Source organism: Camelus dromedarius, chromosome 1 (genome assembly GCF_036321535.1).
Source record: "Camelus dromedarius isolate mCamDro1 chromosome 1, mCamDro1.pat, whole genome shotgun sequence".
NCBI classification, from domain to species: Eukaryota; Metazoa; Chordata; class Mammalia; order Artiodactyla; family Camelidae; genus Camelus; species Camelus dromedarius.
The window spans coordinates 64,610,453-64,633,413 of record NC_087436.1 but is presented as its reverse complement, the minus strand read 5'-3'; the positions used below and the strand labels follow the sequence as shown (position 1 = coordinate 64,633,413).

At 35.2% G+C, this 22,961-nt stretch overlaps 1 protein-coding gene across 14 annotated transcripts in view; it reads right to left on the bottom strand.

The window, feature by feature from the left end:
* Nucleotides 1-22,961, bottom strand: part of ADGRL3 (adhesion G protein-coupled receptor L3) — an 826,419-nt gene that overhangs the window by 218,613 nt on the left and 584,845 nt on the right. For 7 of the 14 annotated variants that reach the window (XM_064484967.1, XM_064484927.1, XM_064484928.1 and 4 more), the window contains exons 9-12: nucleotides 22,575-22,877; nucleotides 20,085-20,188; nucleotides 10,239-10,424; nucleotides 7,222-7,260 (exon numbers count right to left, since the gene is read on the bottom strand). In XM_064484967.1, the coding sequence (XP_064341037.1) occupies nucleotides 7,222-7,260; nucleotides 10,239-10,424; nucleotides 20,085-20,188; nucleotides 22,575-22,877 (632 nt within the window). The remainder of the gene's footprint in view (nucleotides 1-7,221; nucleotides 7,261-10,238; nucleotides 10,425-20,084; nucleotides 20,189-22,574; nucleotides 22,878-22,961) is intronic. The other 7 variants (XM_064484960.1, XM_064484933.1, XM_064484939.1 and 4 more) reach the window with 3 other exon arrangements.

Here is a 22,961-nt window from a genome sequence, read left to right as displayed (position 1 = left end):
AAAATCATTTGTTTGGTTCCAGGCCATCAGGCAACTACTTGACTGCAAATTATATCTTCAAACTTCCATTTCTTTTCTGACCTGTACCAGAAAAGCTAATGATCCTACTTTCCAGAAAGTAGGATCTTAAATCTGTAGTGCTATTTTAAATATATTTTTTTCTTCTGGTTAGCTATGTGATTATAACACCGTTAAAGAAATAGCAAAGTAAATTGATGTGTATTCTCTTGTGTTTGCATAGAAATAATATCTATTTATATTCTATGTAATGAAAATTTTCTGAAGGTAAACTCACGTTCAGAAAGCAACAATGTGTTAGAATGGACTTAAATAAACAATTTTACAATTAAGTGATAATCTAGGCCTTGATCAAGAAGCTGTAAGAGAGAAAGGATAAAACTTGGTGAAAAGAAGTGAGAAATAGTTTTGTGTTAGATAAAAACATTTTATCTAAAAACAGAATGGCTTTTTTTTCACCCTTATTAGAATTACTTCTTGAAGGACTTACAAAAACCATGTATATACAAACAGCAGCTGGAATATTTGCTTATTTATAGGAAATGTGCAAAATGGAAGAGTCACAAATGACTTTGTAAAGCGGTCATCTCTGCCTGACCTGGCACATCAGTCATGGGAATTTTGAGAGATTCCCAGAATGATGTTCTTTGCACGTCAAAGCAGGATCTCCATCATCAACATCTGTTACTGTCCTTCAGAGGTTTTTAAATCATTAAATTTATGAACTGACCTGTCCAAGCTCTTAAATAATAACCTGTATAATTTACTCTGCTTACATTACATATGATTTTTACTGTCTTGTGATTCAACAATTGCTTTACAAGAGCATTTAATGACTACAACTTAAAAAAAAAGAATTTTTGTGTCTTCTTTATAAGAAAACTACTCTGCTTTGTAGATGGACGTCACTTTCTTTGATCTCAATGTCTTTTAGCAATAGGTTCAGGGCACCAGAAACATGCAGGGTGCAGATTTATATTTTCTCTCTTACTGACACAAATCAAGTGCAGATTTATCAAGCTGTGAAATATATTAAGTTCACAGGGTTTGAACAAAGGGTTACCAAACCTCAAGAACCTGGTGTGATTTAAACTACTTTCAGATGTCCTTTTAATTATATTAAATGAAAGTTTCGGTTGGCTTTGATGCTTATGGGCAAACATCAAAATCTCTTGAAAGAGCTGCTAAAAGTACTCCCTGTTGCTGTAGTTAATATACTACATTGTATGCACACCACTAGCCAATTTATTCTAGCCACTTTAACAAGGATATCCAGCCTGACAGGCCACACAGAATAGTATCACAAGTCAAGCAAAGCACAAATCATTAGAGGACCCGGAAAGTTGTTTGACATGCACCACGGAGCTCTTTGTCACACAGCCAATTAAGTGACCAAACAAGGAACTTGAAAATACTCATTAATTTCTTCCTAGCAGTATAAATGTAGGTTAGAATCTCTCTTGTCTCATGCACCAAAGGCACACAAGTAAAACTGGCATAATTCAATTTGCACTTTGTCAAAGCTGCAAGTAGTAAATATGGCACACAGAAAGTCCACATTAAAGACAAAAAAGTGGAAGCAATAGGTAAAAATGTTTACATAGTACATATAATAATACAGATATCCAGGCTCTGGAATGATAAAAAGATAATCGAAAGTTGGCATTACTTTTCTCCTTGAAAAGCTTTATCAGTATTTCTGAGCAGATTCAGCAGCACTTGAAGTCACTTCCTCCTCTGTGAAAGAAGAACTTGAGTTGAGTCCTGGATGCCATACTCTCTAGGTCATCCTTTCTTAAGGCTGCTCTGTAGTCTCTACTGTTGGCTCTCATTCCTCTCCCTGACCTCATGAGACTACAGTGTCCTGGGGTCAGCCCTAGATTCTCTTCTCTCTCCACACTCATTCCCTTGATGAATTCATCTAGTACAATGACTACTAAATGCCACTCTAAGGGAAACATTACCACATATTTATTTCTAGCTTGACCTCTCAGCTGAATTTCAACTAACTACATCTAACTACATATTTAACATTGATATTGTATACCTAATAAGAAACTCAAACTTCACATGCCCCAAGCCAAGTTCTTGTTGTGCTCCCTCCCCAACTGGTCACAGATAGACCATCTCAGTAAATGGTGGCATCATCCTTCCAGTTGCTCAGGCAAAACACTTTGTGTCGTTTCAAGTCCTCTCTTTCTCTGACACTTCACATGCAAACCCTTAGCAAATCTTGTTTGTTCCATTAAAAATAGTCCTGAACCTGAAGAATTATCTCAGTATCCTGTGCTCATATCTTGTTCCAAGTGACCATTATTGCCCAAATGATCACCCTGTTTCAGCTCTTGCTTTTCCTGCTATAATCTATTCATCACTTTAAAACCATATCAGATCATGTAATCCCTCTGCTCAGAAACCTGCAGTGCTTTCCTGTGTGTCTATGAATAAAAGCCAAAGTCTTTACAATGGTCTATCAGATCTGGGTCCTTGCTGCCCGGTGGATTCATTTCCTATCGCCCTCTTCTCTTTCATTCTGCTCCAGGTGCATTGGCTTCCTGAACAACAAAGGCATATTTCCACCTCAGAAACTTTCTGTTTTCTCTGCTGGAATGCTTTTCCCTGCATATCTGCACAGTTCACTCCTTCAGAGTTTTTCTCAAATATCACCCTAGTAATGCATTTCTTGCTTTATTTTTCTCCATAACATTTATCATCATCTCATATACCACATATCTCACACACTTACGGGACTGTTTTTTTTCTGCTGCAAGAAATTTCATCCTAGGAGAGACAGTGGGGATTCTGGCCTGTTATGTACACTGCTATATTCCCAGTACTGATAAGATTACTGGACACGTGTACTCAACTAGTAATTTTTGAATATTTTTGTTGTTAACTATTATGTGATGTTTTTTCTAGTTGAAGACAGAGATTGCTTTTACACTGATGGTACCTAGGAACAGATTTCTAGTGGATAATTAAGGTAACACAAGCAAACAAAATAAGTAAGTAAAATAAAACAAGCATCGAAATTGAAATAAAAAGAGGGCTTGTTTCAAATACTTCATAAGCTTTAAAGAACAACAGAACAGTTGCCTTTAAATAAAAAGAAAAGAAAAATGGAAGGAAAGATGGGAAGAAGGGAGGAAACCAGGCATATGTGTATATGTGTGTATTTTTTAAAAATTCGCATTTATTTACAAATTTTTTTCTGATCAGTCTTCAACTGACTATGCAGATAATAGCTTACTATTCCACAAAAATTCAAAGAATGACTGAAAAGATTCATATCAATAACTCTATGTACTTATATTTCCCATTAAGCAAGATCAACTGCGGACTCTCTAGGGAGCCCATGCCATCTCTGAGATTTGGAGAACAAAAGAAACTGCTCATTAAATCAAAATATATTTCTTAACTAGGATAATGTCCTACTTTTAAAGCAGAAAAAAAAAATGCCAGTAATTTCAGTAGTTCCTGCTAAAGAAGAGAACAATGCTAACAAACATTACTATTTAAAAAATGGGAACTTGAGATTGAAAAATGAGCAGAAAATGCAAATCTAAGTTCTGGTTACATTTACAGAACATGAAGACAGTTGTTCTTAAGCTGTTTGAGGTCCTACTCTACTCTCAGATTCTCATGAAAACCACAGACTTCCCTTTGGAGCCTATGAGTTTTACTGGTTCATGGATTACCCTCCCAAATCCTCCCCTGCCCCCATACCACAACCAGTTAAGGACTTGTGCAATTCACAGGTGCGGTTATAATCAAAAAGCAAAGATTATAAATCAGTAAAAAATGTTAAAAAAAAAAGCGAAAATAGCAAGTGTTGCTGTGGATGTGGAGAAACTAGAGTCCTCATTATCACTGGTGGAAATGTAAGATGGTGTGGCCACTTTGGAAAACAGTTTGATAGTTCCTCCTTTAACACAGAGTTAGACTATTTTTTGTTTTCTTTTTCTCTCAATATGATTTTTTTTTAATCGCAGTCTTCTCTGAAAACCAAAGGACCTCAATGCAAATTATGTTTGTATTTGACCTGAATATAGCAGTACAAAATAATCACCACACAGCCATTTGAACTCCATCTCAAAAAAAAAGAGAAATTAAAAAAATTGTTTTACTCTATGCCATTCCTGAAATACAGTACAATAAATCAATAAAAATAGACCAAATGATATATCTTGATTGCTAACATCAAATAATGAGGTCAGCTCTGCAATCGCAGTATTTTGGCAAATGGGAGCATGAGCTCCTGAATTGGGAAGACCTAGTAACTGAGGAGCCCCCTAATTACTACTATATGAATAACTCTGAGAAAGTCATTTAATCCTTCCTCTGCCCCATTTTCTCTACTATAACTTAAGAATAGCATTAGTTATGTCACCGAGTTGTTAGGAGGATTTATACAGAATGCTCTGCACAGTGATGGCAACAGTGCCTAATACATGTACTTATTCCTAATAATAAATCAGTGTTATTCTTAGTCATGGTATTGAAGAAGCACTGGATGCACATTAGGATAGCAGCATGAGTGCCATCGGTGCTAGTTATGTGACCTTGAGCAACTCATTTCATTTTTTCCAGATCTCAACGAACTCATCTTCATCTCCAACGTCCCTGCTGGAAATATTCCATCACAATAGTTACATAATATGCGTATGTAACACAAACCTTATGTTCTCTGGCACAAAACTTAAAACCTTCTTCTAAATGAAGGTATATATTATGCCCAAGATATGATCATGATATTTTTACCAAGGCATATGTCAATTTCTACCTTTTAATAGTCAACGAGGATTTTAGTGTAAAAATTTCAAACTAAATAAAGAAAAATAAAATATAAGGACCCATTTTTTTGTTTGTTTTTATTAAAATTCTTGAGACAAAAGCATACTTTTAGGAGATTCATGTATTATTTAAATATTCAAAGCAACTATCTTAATTGTTCACCTACAGATCAATTATCACAGCTGACTACTGACAGTCCAGATTTCACTGGTTTTGCTTGTTTGTTTTTTGGGTTGTTTTTGGTGAAATAAGCAAAAGGTGGGAAGCAAGAAGTAAAAAATGGATCTAGGTAATTCATAAGACAGACACTGTACTTTTAAATAATTAAAAGCTAATGTATTTAGATGGTCAAAATCAAACATAAGAAAATCATTGCTTATGCCCATGGGAAGGAAATTTTTTGTTTAAGAATTTCAAGATAACTAAATAATTATCTTGTTTCAAATTTAATGCAGATAGCATTTCAAGTGTATTTCATATATATTTCATAGGTAGCTCAGAATGTGCTCTGAACATAGTAATAATAGGGAACATAAATCTTTAAAACTGAAAGAGACTAAATTTTAAGGTATTATTCACTCTAAAATTTCACAGAATAATGCTCTACATTAAAAGGAACAGAAATAATGTCACATATTAGTGAGCAGAGTATTTCTGCTTCACCAATGTTCTGTTTGTATTTGGTCTTATCAGATGTTTAGTCAATAGCTGAAATATTTATTCATAGCCAGTCAATTATAACACCAGGAGATCAGCCATTGAATAAACTGTGCTATTAATTTCTCATCAGAGATTCATGTTTGAATGACCATGCATTTCATAGATTTAAATACTGAAAGGCTAATTGTCTCCAAGGCTCCATTCAAGAGATAGCATAGATTGTAATCAAAAGCAACCCTAATATTGCTCCAAAATGATCCTCAGCTTTCAATGCTGGAGAATACTTCAATTTGTATATCTGTTGCACACATTATGCAACATATATACATAAACTTCCCAAAGCAATTTCTTTCCTGAAATCTTAGAAAAATAAGCCTGAACAGCTTCTTATATACAAAGAACCATTATCTTTTAAAGTAAAAAGCAAACTAAAAGCTTTTCTTCCTAATATTTGTTTAATGTTCAAATTTTTTTTCCTCTTAAATGACTGTCTCACTAAATGCCCTTATTGTGAATAAACTGATACAGTTTAATTTCTGGACTACTAATTTGGGAACCAGTAACCTGGGACGTTGAGGGCATCTCCCTTCACAAACACAGTTGGCCTTCACCTTTAAAAATGCCATGATATACACACAGAGGGAATAAAGTTTACAGTCACACGGTTTCATGTTATTTCTTCCTTCTGATAAAGTTAATTTGTATATTGGGACCCACAGAAATGGAGGCCACTCCAGTGGCCTGACCCATATCACAAATCTAAACCTGCACGTACGGGAAGTGCCTGTCGTGGGTACCTAACACACCAATCACAATCCTCCAACTCAGTTTAGGTAGCTCAACTTACCCTAGAACACAGGACCTGCCTGCCTTCTAAGGAAATCCCCAACCTCCTAGCCAAGTGTGCCCTGCTTCCAAGTTGTGTCTATAAAACTCTCTCTTGCCCAACATCCGTCAGGAAGAGTGCTCCACTGATGGTGAGGCACTGTATTCCCCCAGTCCATGGATGGTTTTCCCTTGAGTAAAGCACATCAAAGTCATTACTAAATCATTTTGTCATCTGTCCCTTCCTTTTTTCCTGTCCTCTCCTCCCTCCTCTCCCTTCCTACCTTCTTTCCCTTCTTGTAAAAAAAAATTATGAAGCTTGCTTCTGGGATTCTTTTTCACAAAGAACCCATAAACATAGAAATGTTTTCTACCTTGCTTAGAAACAAACTACAACATGTTAACTGGAGAAAAGTTATATTTACATTGGGATTCATGTATTTATAATGAGTGGAAGAGAAAGATCATCATAGCATGTCCTGATCAATTTGACAGAAGCATGATATTTCAAGTACCCTGGACTATATGTTGTCTTATATGACTCTGAGTGTCATTTCTGGATGATGTACTATTCAAATATCAGCTAGACCAATATATGAATGAAATGTATCCATACCCATCTCTCTGAAGAAATTAGAGATTTATATATTATACCCAACTCACCTTTCAGTGATGACCAGAATTCTCACACCCCAAGGTGCACCTCCTTGTTAATCTGTGTTCCTTTTGGGTGACAGAACACTGGCACTGTCAAATTTCTTTTTAGCACACACCCTTTCATATGTCTTTCCATCCCCACCCTCCGTACCCTCCCTGAAACTCTTCTAGTTCAACAGGGTACATTATCATCTCTCTATCAGATGCCCGTATCACCAACAGAGACAATTCAACAACTTATCACATTGATAAAAACGCAGAAAGTACCTGGACATAGGCTCTGCAAGAGCGCTCTCTTTTCTGAAGCTGAATCCATTAAGACAGCAGATTAAACACAGAATAGAAAAAACAAGTTAGTGACAGGAGAAAACAAGAAAAATAAAAGAACACATCTACACAAACACCTTACTTTGTTGTGCACTACTTTCTAGAAGAGAATGAAAGGCTAAGCAGCAGCAAAACATCAGCAACGGCTCGAAAAATAGTAACCAACGCCTGTTTAGAACCCAAGTGACAACTGGATGGTACAAAGCTGTTAATGATGGAACGAAATCTTGAAATAAATTTAGCAGAAATTAGTAGAAATCAATGTACTTCATTCATTTGACATGATTCATTTCACATGAGGTTAGTTATTAATTCATGGGCCACAAATGAAGATGTATGAAGTAAATTATGTCAAAAATTCAGAACTCGTTTTTCAAAGATAGTACACTGTCTGTGGTTTACAGATTATATACATGCTTAATATGAACCACAAACCGTTTGTTTACACATACAAGAAACTTTTGTGCATTGAGAAAAATAGAAATGCCCACTAGTTTGACTATTTGATTCAAGGGACAAATACCAAGAGATAAGCAACTCCTGATTCAAAGAATGTGATCAATCTTCTGATTTATCTGTTTTATTTCTTGAAGAATTTCTTTTGATGGTTTTAACCAAAAAAATCTATACTTTTTAGAAATTTTTGTGGGATAAAAAGCCTGTTTTGGTGTGTTTGTTTGCAAACAGAACAATGTTTTTCAGGGCAAAAGGTTAACAGCAACTCACATTCAGTCCCAAACATTTTTTTTCTAGTGATTAAAATGAATAATTAACATGTATTTGCTCTGTTTAAATAAATGACTGCAAATTTTATAAATTAGATTGTAGTTTCCCTCCTCTTCCCTATTTTTTGCCTTCAGTAGCCTTGATTGTTGAAGGAGAAAATTACCCTGTTTTAAGAAGCAGTTACTCTGATGCCTTTTGTGTGGCTAATACTCTCCCAACTTTAATTCATGCATTCTTCAAAGAGCATAGAGCAGTTACTCCTCTAAAGAATTAAGTGAGGAATGAGTGCAAGTAAATTGCCAGCTCTGTCATTTGGATCACTGACTCGCATCATGGTTTGGCAGGTCTCTAAACCCTCCAGAATTTCAACGTGGAGCGCAATTGATTTGTACCAAGTTGACTTTGCATATCTGATGGGCTATAACTGCTTTTGGGAACAGTGTGAACCACAGGAAATGAGAACAAGCCAGCAAGCATGTGAATAACCTTTGCCCTCCCATCTCCTTACCCCATCATGCAAATTAACATATGACAAACCACATTACATAAACAATTGAAAAGAGCCAAATAAGAAACAAAAGAGAGCATTAAAAAGCTTCAAAAATGGAAATCTGCCCATTACTTAGTTATTTGATATTCAGAGTAGGCAAGCTGATTAGCTGTAGCCAGTTAGAATGTGACATTAATCGCCAGCATTACCTGATATTGTCAGACATCAACACCATCATCAACACCATTTTTAAATAAAGATACACAGTATTGCTATAACAAGTAATGTTATGGATATGTAACATTATAGAAATTACTACTTCCAATACATTGTAATAACAATAGCTGGCAGCAATATTCATTAATAGCATCCAGTCAGCCTGGCAATACCACATTAAAATCACAGCATGCCCAGATTACATAGGCAGCTGTGGATTATATTCTGTCAGGGGTTTGGTTGAGATTCTATCAGTGATATGAGTGATAAAAATAGCTCCTTTATGCTCAGCAGGATAAAAGCTTTGGTAATAATTTATATCTAATTGATAAAACTGAATCTATTTTTTTGAGGAGGAAATTGCAGGAAAAACTGCCAGATAAAATATCTAGCTTTTGAATATAAAACTATCATTGTTTTAATAATGTCTCCATCTTCATGAGTGAGACTTTCAGTCTAATAAGACAGAAAAGAAATAAACATAATAAAGATCACTCTGCAAAGTCATTTCTTTCATTCTAAAGAGGAATGTTCATTTAGTGAATTCCATACATTAGTCTGTCACAGTCAAATTCTTCCTTTTTTAAGTAGTTAGACTATCATCGATATTCAAGGTATTAAGTATTGAAACTTAAAATCTCGTTTCAGTAACAGATCATCTTGACTACAAAAACGCCATTCAGGGAATACATGTTATCTGATGGCAGCAATTCTAATATCTTTTCACCATGTGGTATTTTGTTACATAAATAAATGATATTCCTTATAAATACACAAAACATATTTTACATGCTTATGTAAAATAAAATGGTTGAATGTATATAGGTTATATACAATATACATATAAAATGCTTATATATGAATATATATTGTATAAAAATATATATTGTAGATTTATAAATATAAATAAAATACATAAAATCTCCTAAAATTTTAAAAATAAATTATTTTTATTACTTACAATACAAAGTTGCTGAATCACATTTAAACCTTTTAAGTTATAATGGTAGTAATATAAAATCAGTAATTTAAAAAGCAAAAGGAAATAAAAGTAAAAACTTAAATACTTGCTCTGTGAGTTTTTAAAGGTAATATTAATAAGGTTAAATTATTTTTAAAAATCTGTAATGTATTATTAATATTCCTACTAACTGTTGCCATTTTCTAAATTTCTTATTGATTAGTTATTTGTTTTATTGTTAATTACATTAATATAAAGGTTTGAAAGGAAAAAAAAAGAAATCAAGGAAATGCCATTTATATTAATCGTGTCAGAATTTAGCGTACAAAAGAAGAGTACTATGGGGAAACAGAATTGTAAATTCAAAATATATATAGAGAGGTTATCATCTATTGTTCTTTAGATTGAAAGCCAAGTAAGGTCATTATTATAATGAAATAGTGAAGTGAACTAAATATAGCTAGCAATTCTCTTGAACGATCTGATTTTATAGAGAGAAATTAAACAGGGAAGTCTCACTGATTTTACTACACTTTTAAAGATACATGTCACCAAGGTCCTTACCTTGTTCAAACTTCGTGCAGCACTATCTTTTCCACCTGGGGTCAAGTTCCGCAGCTGTACATCTAGGAGGCCTACCAGCTGATCCATGGCACGGACGGAATAAGTGATGTCTCCAGCATTCAAATGATTTCTTGTCTGTTCAGCCAGCTCTCTAGCAATATTGGCAGCTGTCTCTCCAGATTTCAGCTACAATTTTGAAAACAGAACAAAAAGGAAAGAGATCTTAAATAAGCAATTTTATTGCTCTCTTTGGGTAATTGTTTTTGCGTATAATAATTGAGGCAAGAAAGTTATTAAACTCCCTCTTCACTTGGTATACATTCCCCAAGTTTTCCTGCTAATCTATCATTTTTCTTCAATACCTGATTTGAAATTCATGACTTTAGGAAGCTCCTCTTGAATCTAACTTACAGAAATTGTTCTTACTTTAATTATTCATCTGAGTGGCTAAGTCTAAGGTTTGCCCTATGATTCTTCTCTGTGAGTTTCTAAATTGGATGTTGATGAATTTGTGTTGTGAATCCCAAAGATATTCTAGGTTCTCAGAGGCAAGTACAGATTTCCCATCATGCCTAATTAAGTGCTCACTGGCTGCTGAACTCTGTAAAAATTTTATTCCAAATAAAATCCCTGCTTTTCAAAGTGGTCTTCATCTTCTTACTAACTAAATAAGAGATTTTGCTCCCAGTGTACTAGAGAGCAAACTAGTTTCTAGCACTTCCCTTTTCTGAAACTACATGCTGATTTTTCAAGTACATTCTACAAGAATTTTTTCAAATTGTCAATACTCCAAAGATATTAGAAGAAATAAAGGCTAATATCTATGATTACTTGAACAAATTTGGGTAATAAGATGGGAATATATATATTAGTTTGTAAGGAAGGCATGAGGAACTTTAAAAAAAAAGTAAGTAAGTGTAATTTCTCAAGTTATCTTGTTTTATACCATTTTCAAATTAATAAATTAAAATATAACATATTTACACAGTACAGATATAGGGTACGCAATGCAAAAATAATGAATGCCTCTTTTTTTTGCCTCTCTCTATATTCACTTCCCAGAGACTGTTACTGGTTTGGTATGCTTTCCAAACTTTAGCCTGCCCTATTATTACTTAAATATATAATAGAGTCATTATTTAGAAAATTATTTTATTTTCTTCTCTTTTTTTCTGTTTTTAACACAATCCAGTATAGGACTCAGGATCACAAACAGAAAGGTCTTCTCTTTGTAAGATTATCTTCCTAATGTAAATCCAGAAAGCTATAAGGGGCACAACAAAAACTCTTAATCAAACAGGTTATCACTATCTACTCAGGGATGCTTAATAAATGTTCATAGCAGGACTGAATGTTAAAGAAACAAATGAATAAATTGGAGCAACAGGAAATCTAAATTGTTAACAATCATAATCTCATGTATATAGAAAACTCCTAATTCAAAAGTATAAAAATAAGTTTAGTAACATAAAGTGTTTGCAAAAATTTGTGAAAATGTATACTACCATCATAAGCTACTATTGGATGTGTATATTTGCATACTGCCCATGTAGAGTAAATTACCAGTGGCTATTAAACTCTGTGAAGACTGCACAAGCAGAGATTTCTCTGATGCTATCAACCATAAAAAATAATCTCACAAATATAAAAAAGAAATGTTAAAAGATGTTCATTTCATCTTGCTTATAACTGAAAACAAAATGAGTTATGACTATGGAAAACTGTTAATATATATAAATATCATGGAACAGTTAAAAATATGAAGGAGAACAAGGTTGTTAACATCAATCTTCAACATGTGGAGTCAAAATAAATGCAGATATAAAAATTATATATATGCTAATATATAGGCATGCTATTTATGAAGAATAAATACATAACTTTAGTATATAAACATGCTACCTATGAAAAATAAATATTATATATAAATATTTTATGTGTTTATATATGTGTATATATTTAAACACACAGGACAAAATCTGAAAGATGAAAATCAAAAGGAAAATCCTTTTCTGCAATGTTTAAATTTTATAAGAAGAAAATATTAATATATTACAAGAAGAATATGTTATAAAGTATTATTACATAGTTAATTGGTACTTTTTAGACACTCTTAAAATAAAAAAAAATCTGCACTAAGTTTAATAAATTTGTGAAATATGGTCAGGGCTGCAAACCTAAGATACTTGTAAAACCAAATGGAATACATTATAAGGTTCATCAAAAAGTATGTAACAGTCAATGTAGATCAAAGTAGCATTCATGACCCCACTGATGGAACATGAAAGTACTTTTAAGTGGTCACAGAGTGACACAAACGTGATTATAATCCATACATTTTAATTATTATGTACAATTTAGGGATACTTACTAGTAATCTAGTAAATCGATTAATGATTTATGTAATCAGTATTCATAGCATTCATTAATCAAATTGGTGAAATACTGGTGGTATTCATGAAGTATTCTAATTCAGTATTCCATCAATAAGTCTGAACACCTTACACAATTGATTGGCAACTTTTAAAATTCCTGTGTATGTGAGTATACAGATAGCTGGAATTCCTATAATTTTCCAAAGGGATATTTTTTTAATCAGTGTACCATTCATAGTGTCTTGCATTTGTGGTAGTTTTCCATCTATGCTATTCTTATAATAATGAATGTATTTATGAAATTACTATTGTTTCACTTTGTTAACTACTGCATTCTTGTTTAATTGTTTTATTACTATTATTATTATTATCATTATTACTGTATTGTTTTCTTCTATGTCTTTATTACAGCATAATACTTTTTCTATGACAAAATGTCAAAGCACATGGACCTCTGGAGTCTTTTGATTCACTTGAATGGGCCTTGTTGAAAAAAGATTAAGATCTACTGAAGTAGGTAATAGTCATTCTTTAACACATTATCTTCAAAACTAAAGATGCAAGTAGTGACTTTCATCACATTTATCAGGGAACATTATGAAAAGCAAAATTATTTATGAAGCAGGAAAAAAATAGCACTGGTATTTTCACATTGTAATTCAATTTCCTTTTCTGTGTAATTGTACCAACAGTCTTCAATATTATTATAATATTGGGGTGGGACATGATAATGGAAAAGAAGGCCTATGTAATCCCCTAATACAAAAATTTTAACTTTTTCTTTATGTAAAGTAATGGAAAATTTGAAAATGTAGATGACTAATAAGTCAAAATATAACTGTTCTCAACATAAAAGATACTAATGCTGCCTATATATGTGTCAATAGCAGATAGTGTAGTGTTATAAAACAATGACTCAAATATGAAAATCACTAGTGGTTATTTTAAAAACAGTAACTGCATTTTAGCATTCAAAAGTGTTTATTTATGAAGAATAAATCTAATTAATCCCACAAAAGAACTCTGGAACTCACTGTTCACCAACTAGAAAGTTGTAAGAAAAAACTAAAGTACCAATAAGTTACTCTAATGTTTATAATACAAATGCAAAAGTATGTTTTTAAAGCTAAATAAAAATTGATATAACTAATTATTCAGTATGATCCTTTCTCTTAAAATTGAAGAAACAGTAGTAATACTTTATCAATCATTCAACAATCATTTGGATTTTTATTATTTCCTAAGGAGGGAAAGACAAATATTATGCAGAGCTCTTGCATTCAGGAAGCTCACATTCTACCAGTTGGTATGGAGAGTAAGGGGTGCAAAAAGGTAGATAATATTAATTCAACAATACAATTATAATAACAGAAATGTATATGAGGTGTTGTGGGAATATAGTATGGGGGTAATAAGTGCCTGGAAATTAGGTGGGAAGGCAACAGAAAGTAACAAATAAGTTCAAAGTTAAAAGATAAGTGAAGGGTGACCAGGTAAGAGAAAATTCTGGTGGGGACTGGTGGTGAGAGAACCAAGAGGATGCTCTATAAAAGGTGAAGTCTAGAATAACCATGGTTTGGGAAGACAGACAGGGTACCAAGGGTAGAACAGAAAGAAAAAGCAGAGTTTTCTACCTTCAGAAGTCAATACTGATAACTACATAGCAAAAATTGTGTATGTATGTATTAAACATATATATATATATATCCATTTTTTAAAAAAATAGAATGAATATCTCTACCTCTATGTATAATTTCAACAATTGTTCCTTCAGTCTATCTGTTCATTTGTTCTTTAACTAAAATTTGAATTTCTAATAGCACTAAGCTAAAGTCTGGGGATAAAATGGTTAATAAAATGGTTCCCCATAACAGGACCTTACATACCAGCAATGGAAAAGGCTGTCAACAAATAATTGCACAATTACTTCATTTCAATTTTTTTTTGAGTGCAATACAGAATCCCCGTGTGGTAGCACAGTTCAAAGGCATTTTAACCTGCTGTCTGAAGTCAGGGAATAATTTAGGAAACGCTTCTCTGAGAATGTTTAATCTGAGATGAAACAGAAAAGAGGGAATTCAGCTGGGATGAGGGTGGGGGCTTCCAGGAAGAGAGGGGCAGGGAGTCTTCAAGGTGTGGCATGAAGGGCACTGTGGCTGGGGTTTAACTGGACAGCTGATGAGGTGAGCAAGGAGTAGATGATGTAGTCCCCCTTTGGAAGTCATGATGAAGATTTGGGGAAATTCTGTAAAGAGCAAAGAGAAGGTACTAAAGAGTCTAAACAAGGGTGGCCCAGTTAGGTTTATATCTGAAATCAAACTCAGTAGAATAATTAGAGGGTTCAGGAGTGAATGAAAGGTGGCCTGCTGTGGGACTACCTCAGTGAAGAAGCTGCTGTGGATCGGGGTAGTGGCAGCAGAGAATAGTGACAAGCCGCCTGATTTGGGAGAGAGTTACAGGTACACCCACAGGCCTACTGTCGATTAGATGTGTGAGAAGAAGGAAAGGGAGGCACCAAGAGCCATCTCCAAGTTTCTTGTTAGTGGCCATGTTGCCCTCAGCTGGATTCTCCCACAGCCACTGTGATGAAGTCAGCATTCAAGCAGGCTGCCTTTCTGGACCAGGCCTTCATTGGCCATTTTCTTTCCAGTGGCATCCAGAAGCCACTCTTCTTTCTGACTGTCATATTTATTTTTCTCACCACAGTTAGCATGAACTACAAAGATTTTATTTTAATACAAAAATATATTAGTATCTTGAATCTGCCTCAAGTCATCTGTGCAAAGAGGCAGGGTTGAAATAGTTATTCCACATATCCTAGCTTAAGGATCTCATTACATTGTCTATCTCTAACATTTATTTTACTAAATTCTGTTAAAATTATTTCTCAGAAATAAGTACATGCACAGTGAGAAATCTTATGAGTTTTGTGAACATTAGTAAATTCATGCCTTTATTGAAATGGTGGGATTATATCTAGGGCTTGAACAGGGGAGGGGAAACCCTGCTGCTTTAGTTAAGGATAATAATTATGACAGAGATGGATACTATTTACATTTCAAATTTTGACACAAGTGAAAACAGTTTTCTTTGAAATAAGCTTTGACATTTTATGAGATTTGTTACATCAAACATTAATCAGGTGCCAAAAAAATTCCGAGTTGCTCACAGTGTTTAAGTACAAAAGCTACTATTTCTTTGAAAGATCTACCTATTTTTCTATAAATCTGAGTCAAGTGGGTATATAAACAATAAAATGTTTCTACCTTACAATAGAATGTAGGCTAAATGAGCCTGAAGATGTGGAAATCCCATTAATCTCTGATAAAATCAACAAGCAATTTACTTTCATTCCATATTAGATCTATGGAGGCTAAAAAAATGGAGAAAGTAAGATCTGGGGACAGGGTTCAACCAGTCTTCCAGAGTAAATAGCTGGCTTATTTTATACTGTAAAACAGCAATATCATTTCTAGATCTTCACACCCTTCTTTAGAAAATGCAGAAAGAACCCTATATTATCTCAAAATCTGCTAGTAGCTTGTGTGCAAACAAAAGAAAAGATACTTCAGTATGCTAGAAACAGAAAGACTATTTCTTAGTAACAATTCAGGCATTTCTTTGATTTCATATGATGGTTGGACCAGGTTATGAAGTAGGAAGCAGACCTTACTTCACATGTAAATAAATATGAAAGCTCTTCACAACTATAATTTCACAGAGTTTTGAATTGACAAAGATGGGCGGGATTCTAAAGTGCAATGAATTCTTTAAATGTATGCAAAATAGAAAATAGAAACTCTTTGAAAATTTGAGTCCAAGTTAGAGATCACGCTGAAGCCAGAGATGATTTCAGTAAACAATCATTAAGAAAGGTGAGAAAACAGAATATTTTACCACATATGTTTGACGAGGTAGAGCTCTAATTTGTTGGCTTCTAATAAAAATAGGAAAATCTTTTTAAAAAGACATTAATTTGAAGACATATATACCTATCTTGCTATCTGTCCTATCTTTCTACCCAATCATCCATTTATCTTTGCACCCACCTTTCTGTTCACCCATCCCTCCATCCTACCAACCTCTCTCCCTCTCTGCCCCTACACCCCGCCAATTTTGTTGAGATAAATATTCCTTTGTGTACAACTTTTGCTTTTCCTTTTCTGTATAAATTATGCTTTTTAGTAAATCTCATCATTATGAAAGTATTCTGGCCAGTATGTTACAAATTTCTTCCTGATAGTCTGACTTGAAACGCTTACATTTTCTCTAGTGAAATGTAATTTACTCTCTAAGACTACTCAAAATTTAACCTATAATTTTACCAGTATATAAGTGGCCTGAATTCATTTGTAAGTCAGAATCCATCAAGACTCTTTGTTTTTTTTTTTTCTCCCTCCTGGCCTGACTGCAGGGGAAAAAACATAACTCATTTCTTAATGAAAATGAAAATTTAAGGTTTGTTTTTTCCAACTAAAGTAAGCATCCCGATCCATTTATTTGTGTATACTTGCTGTCTACAGTGGTGCCTGACATCCAGTGAGTGAACAGCACTGACAGCAAAATGAATGATCCTTCCCATGGGAAAGATGCAGAGACTGTGGTCCAGAGGGTCCTTTCCTTTAAAGCCCTCAGGAATTCCCCACAGGCACTATAAAGCTGTGAGGCAGGGGCCTCTTATTCCAGGGGGCATTTACCCACAAAGTCTTGGGGAGGGAAAACTGAATACACTGTTCAAATGAGAGAATCATCCCCTCCTTTCTTTTTTCATCTCTGCTTTTATTGGAGGTAAAAAGTGTTCCTCTACTTTAAAACTCTCTGAAGTTCACAGAACCACAATGAGGGGAGGCGGGAAGGACCGAATCATTGTAAATAACCTATTTCACTTTAATTTTTCAACATGGCATAAAAAAATACATTAAAGAAAAGTGGAGAGGTCAGAGCAGAGGAAAGAGGATGGGACAAAGGGAAGTAAGGAGGGAAGAGAGAGGCAGTAAAATGAGAAAGAGAGGGGGTTAGGAAAGGGAGGAGAGGTGAGAGAAGGGAAGCAAAAACTGTGAACTCTGCTGGGTACTTTTGCTGGGCCCTTTTTGCTAATTCAAGGCCACTTTCCATCCTCCTTCATCTTTCTCTCTGCCATAGAAGGTGGACTTACATGTTGTTATTAAGAGCACCACTCTTCTCTGGCTTTTGTTTGGGTTTGGCCAGTGGGGAGGCTGGACAAGTGGATGGAGGAAAGAGGGTGGGTGAGATCAGAGTACTTATTCCTCGAGATCTTTTCTGAAAAGCTGCCTGAGGCTAGGTTGTGTCTCTTGTCTATAGGTCATCTTTCCTCTCAAGAACACCCTGCTTCCAATTTTTCATCATTCCTTTGATCTGGCATCCACAGGCCTGAGGTTGGGAACAGCTCCATCCTTGTTACTAGCTCTGCGTTCCTGCTCAATCCCTTGCAGTTCATCTTTGCTCCCCCAATACCACTGTAAACAAAACCTCTTCAAAGGTTCTACCTGTTTGTTGTTGGGACTCAGGTACTGAAGGAGGAAATGAGCAAAGAGATGAATCCTGTGGAAGATGCTTTGGGGAGGAGGGGAGAGGAAACAGGGGCAAATAACTGTGAACATTGCATATAAACTCTCTCAAGTTTATAATGTTAATATTTTAAAGTGTTGGAGTTTTGTGGTAACCTGTTCAACTATCGTTTATGTTTACTGAACAGCATAAACATTTGGAGGTATAAGGGACACACCAGGTAAAGAGGGGAGAGAAGTGAAGAGAGATTAGGCGAGTGGGTGTGGGATATAAGAGCTGTCATAATTGTTCACCATGTAACCAGTGCTGTAACTAAGCGTGATGTCTTGAGAAAGGTAGACCCAGCTAAACGCCAGCATCAGCACTGACCCAGGGATGGTTACACAAGCAGATTCACAGGGCAGAAAAGCCTCCTGGTACACTTTTGAAGATTCTACCAATTTATAAATAATCAAACCAAGGTATCATCATAAATTCCAACCACCTAAATTGTATAATCTTGATATAATTATAATATGATTTTTACAGACTCTACAGGATTATATAGAAATGCTCTGGAAGAATGGAACATATTTGTCATAAAACAAAAACATTCCATCCCTAAATCAAATGGACAACAGCTGTCTGGTCTTTGCAAGGAACAGTCTCTTTTGTCCTAAGATTAGCAGGTCTGCAGAAGAAAGAAAAGAATTAAGTATCATTATCAGTTCAAATCATCAGTATTTTCTGTAATGAGATAGGCCAACCACATTCAGGAATTACCATGAAAACACTCAGCTTTCTAGGTGAATTATTGCTGAATTAATATTAACCCCTGGGCTAAGTACATAGGGAATATTTTTTAAAAGTTGCTAATGTAAGGAGATATGCTACTGATCTTTTAATCTGATCACATCCAGCAAGAGTTATTTGCCCTGGGCTACATTGTAATAAAATCAAAGGACATAAAAACTGTGGCAGGAACAGTACTGAAATTGGAGAAGCAGCATTATGAATAGCAACAAGCAAGGAGATGCATATGTAAGAGGGTAACTGGAGTCAATATAACCTGTTCTTCCATGATTTAGGGTAAATAGATAGTTACGGCTCATCTGCTAAGTGATCTACTAGGGAGATTTTTATGGATTATTATACAGTCAATTATTGAGGATCAACCTGGTTAAAAACAAATAGAGAAGAGAGCAAATGGTACAGACAGGCTTTTAGTAAGGCCATCATTTGTAATATTTCTCAGGAAAAATCTCTTTCAGAAATTCCTCAGCATAGCTAATGTGCCATAGAAGGACTCTTCATTTTAGAAGTGCGTAAATCCGCACAAATTGCTATAATAAGGATTCATCCCATAGCCCTTTTGGCATAAATGCACATCTGGTCTCTGTTTGTAATGAAATCAATTCAAAGCCCCACAGTGCATTAATAATAAAAATGTTCAACATAGCGCAACCAAATAAGCCCTGCAAATTTGAGTTTGCAAGGTTCTGTCACATATGTGTATACTTTTAACACTGATAAATGATTAGGTCACAGAACATTTATCAAATGGATTAAGATTCCAAAGGTAGACCTTTTTTGGGGATAATTATTATTTCCACAGGAAAATCCACTTGTATGTATGCCAGAAGTTTTTACTTGCTTGATTTATAATACCTCTTGGACTTTTATATCTATAGTTCACAATACCATAAAATTTTTATTAATAATAAAATTATTATAAGCAATACTGTCTGGCTTAGAGGAAGTACATGGATTTGCCCTTTAAGAATAACAAAATTCTAGGATTAGCTCATAGCACATTAGGGCTGTCATTAAACCTTAAATTAAATTAAAGTAGGAGAATTTTTTCCACATTAATTTAAAAAAACTGACTATTTTGTTTTTAGCAGTTATAATTAGCAGAGGATCTAGATTTGGCAAATCCTTCCTTGTCAGTCATATGATTTACCTTCTGTGTTATATGGTTGACCCAAGGAGAAGAACAGTTGCTAAGATCTGGTCCTTGGGGATCCCAAATTCCATCAGGAGCCAGGCACAGATATGTTGATACTCCTAAAATAATGAGAGAAATAGGTCTCCTTCAAATATTCAAACCATCTTTCTTACAATGACTTTATATCCATGCAATGTTTAAATATGAGCAAAGGTAAGAATGTAATCATTAAACTGTTATAATGTCTATTAAAACACCATGTACAGTGCCTAGCTAGCAATAGGCATTAGAGAAATATAACACAACAAACAAAAACTCAATTTTTGGGGGTGGGGGGAGGGAGAGGTAATTAGGTTCATTTGTTTATGTTTTTTAAATGGAAGTACCAGGGATTGAATCTAGGACCTTGTGCATGCTAACCATGTGCTCTACCACTTGGCTATAACCACCTCCCCCACAAATATATTTTTCAAGCACTTGCTGGCAACTACACCAGGTACAGGGAATAATTTCATTAATCAGATGGATGTGGTACCTGCCTCCATGGGGCTTACCGCTTGAGTTTTCAGAGTAAAGGTAGCAGCTGTGTCTTAAAGGAATCAGTTTGCTGTCTTTGGGAATCTTCAAGTGTTTTGAACTGAGGTCTGCTGGGTAGGGGAGTTGTATTTAATGTAGTTGGAAAGGCCACCAGAGCCAGATCATAAACGCCCTTGTCTGTCATCTGTTGGTGCTGGAGAATCAACGATGACCATTAAGCAGAGGAGACCAATGGGCTGATTTCGGTTTTAGAAAGAGAACTGTGGCAGCAGCATGGAAGATGGATTTTAGGGAGTGATGCAGAGGTTGTGTGGAAGCTATTGTAATAATTCAAGTGAGAAGACACTGTGTGGGCCTGAACAGGGGCACAGCAGAGGGGACAGAGAAAGGGTAAAAATAAGACAGCAGTGTATGCCCAGTCACCTGGGAAGGAGGGCCTCAGAAGGTTTCCTTCAAATTTCTTTCCTAATATTCATGGGACAATAATACTTTGTAGCACTTCGTAGTTTGCAAACTGTCTTCAAATAAAGTATTTCACTAACCTTCACAATGAACAGCTGAAGAAGGGGGGCTGTTACCATTTCTCTTTCAGAGATGAGGATGCTGAGGTCCAGAACTAAGGGGACAGTGCTAAGAGAGAAGTTTCAACTGTTTTCTAATTTCAATACCACAGAAAACTTTAGAACTAAACACTGCACCCCTTCATAAAGGGAAGGAAAATTTCAGAATATTTTTAAACACTTTGCTGAAAAACAAAATGCACTTTTATAAAAATCAACATATCTTCTGGTCTTCCCACCACTTCGCAGACCATGGCATTCAGAAGGACATATCCATATTGGAACTTTTTTAAGACAACTGGTTTGTAAAAAAAATTTATTTTTTTTTTGGAGGGGGAGAAGGGAATTATATTTATATATTTATTGGATGGAGGTACTGAGGATTGAACTCTGGACCTTGTGCATGTTAGGTGTGTGCTCTACCACTGAGCTATACCCTCCCCGCTACGACAAACCTGTTGAAGTAACCAAATCAATTATTCCCGAAGACACAGTCCCTAACAATGCTAGTACAGTGACATCTATGTGCATTTATTTCATTTACACATTTTATGGAATAATGTAAATTTTATGCAGGGTATCAAGTATCAGTTTTATGAAGATCAGTACAGGTAACAATAAGAAATCAAACTATTTCTGGCTTAAAATAGTAAATAGTAATATGGGGATTTATCCCTTTGGGGATATTATGAATCACATCAATTTAAAAAAAAAAAAGGGTGGGGTGGGGGAAGAGCTATCTAGTTCTTGACTATCCCCTAGAGAAAACAGTGCAGGACTGTTCTCTCTAGTGGATGGTGTGTAAGTGGAGGTTGGCTCCCACCAGCACCATCCCTGACAACGTCAAGAGCCTTTGACTAATAAAGAACAGCTATGATGGCTTGGAAAGAAACAGATAGTCAAATCTTCTCTTTTGTTAAATGTTGGATAGCTTCAATAATCATCTTCTAATACAGAAGTTCTTGACCTAATTTTCTGCAATAAACATTTGACAATCGGTGACAAACACGAGAACTAGCTCCCACCAATCCAGTGATTCACTCTGGGCTGTTGCACAGAAGAGCTGGCTCTCGGGAGTTTCTGGGACATTCACAGCTTCACTGTAACTCGACTCAGAGACCTGACACTATGGGTGACCAGTATGGATCTCACAGGTATTCCCACCAAATTCTTACCTGTGACTTCTTCAGATTGCTTTCTCAAACTCTGAAAATGCATTACTTAATATTCAGTTCAGAATTTAATCAAATGTAAAGTAACCAAAATACACTGCAACAACAACAACAACAACAAAATACAAGAAAGAAAGAAAAGAAAGAAAGGAGAAAAGAAAGGAAAACAAAAAATGCTATAAAAGCAAGCTAACGTAACAGTACACCTTTAGCTCAGCTCTGTAGGAGAGACTTACCTATGGTTCCTGCGGGGCATGGCTGCTTTGCCATCTGTCCTTGACGGGTCTTAAACCACATGATTTCTCGAGCCTCCACAGCCTCACAGCTCTCTTCCAGAGCTGGGATCTGGGATGATGCTGACGGAAGGTGTGTGGTAATGTCGTCAAGCACCTCGATGGCTGGAGATGGGGTGCTGGTACTCCGGTTTCTTCTTCCTGCCACTGATGGGGTGGTACTCCTGCCTGGGCTCCAAGTTGTGGTCCGAAGGGTCGTACTGGTGGTGGTGCTTCCCATGCCAAGAGGTCCTGTGGTAGAGATTTCTGAAATAAAATTCAAAAGAAAACACCTCCATTGCTTGTTCAGAGTAGGACCAAAAGATGTCCTAATACTTCAGAAGCCGTTTT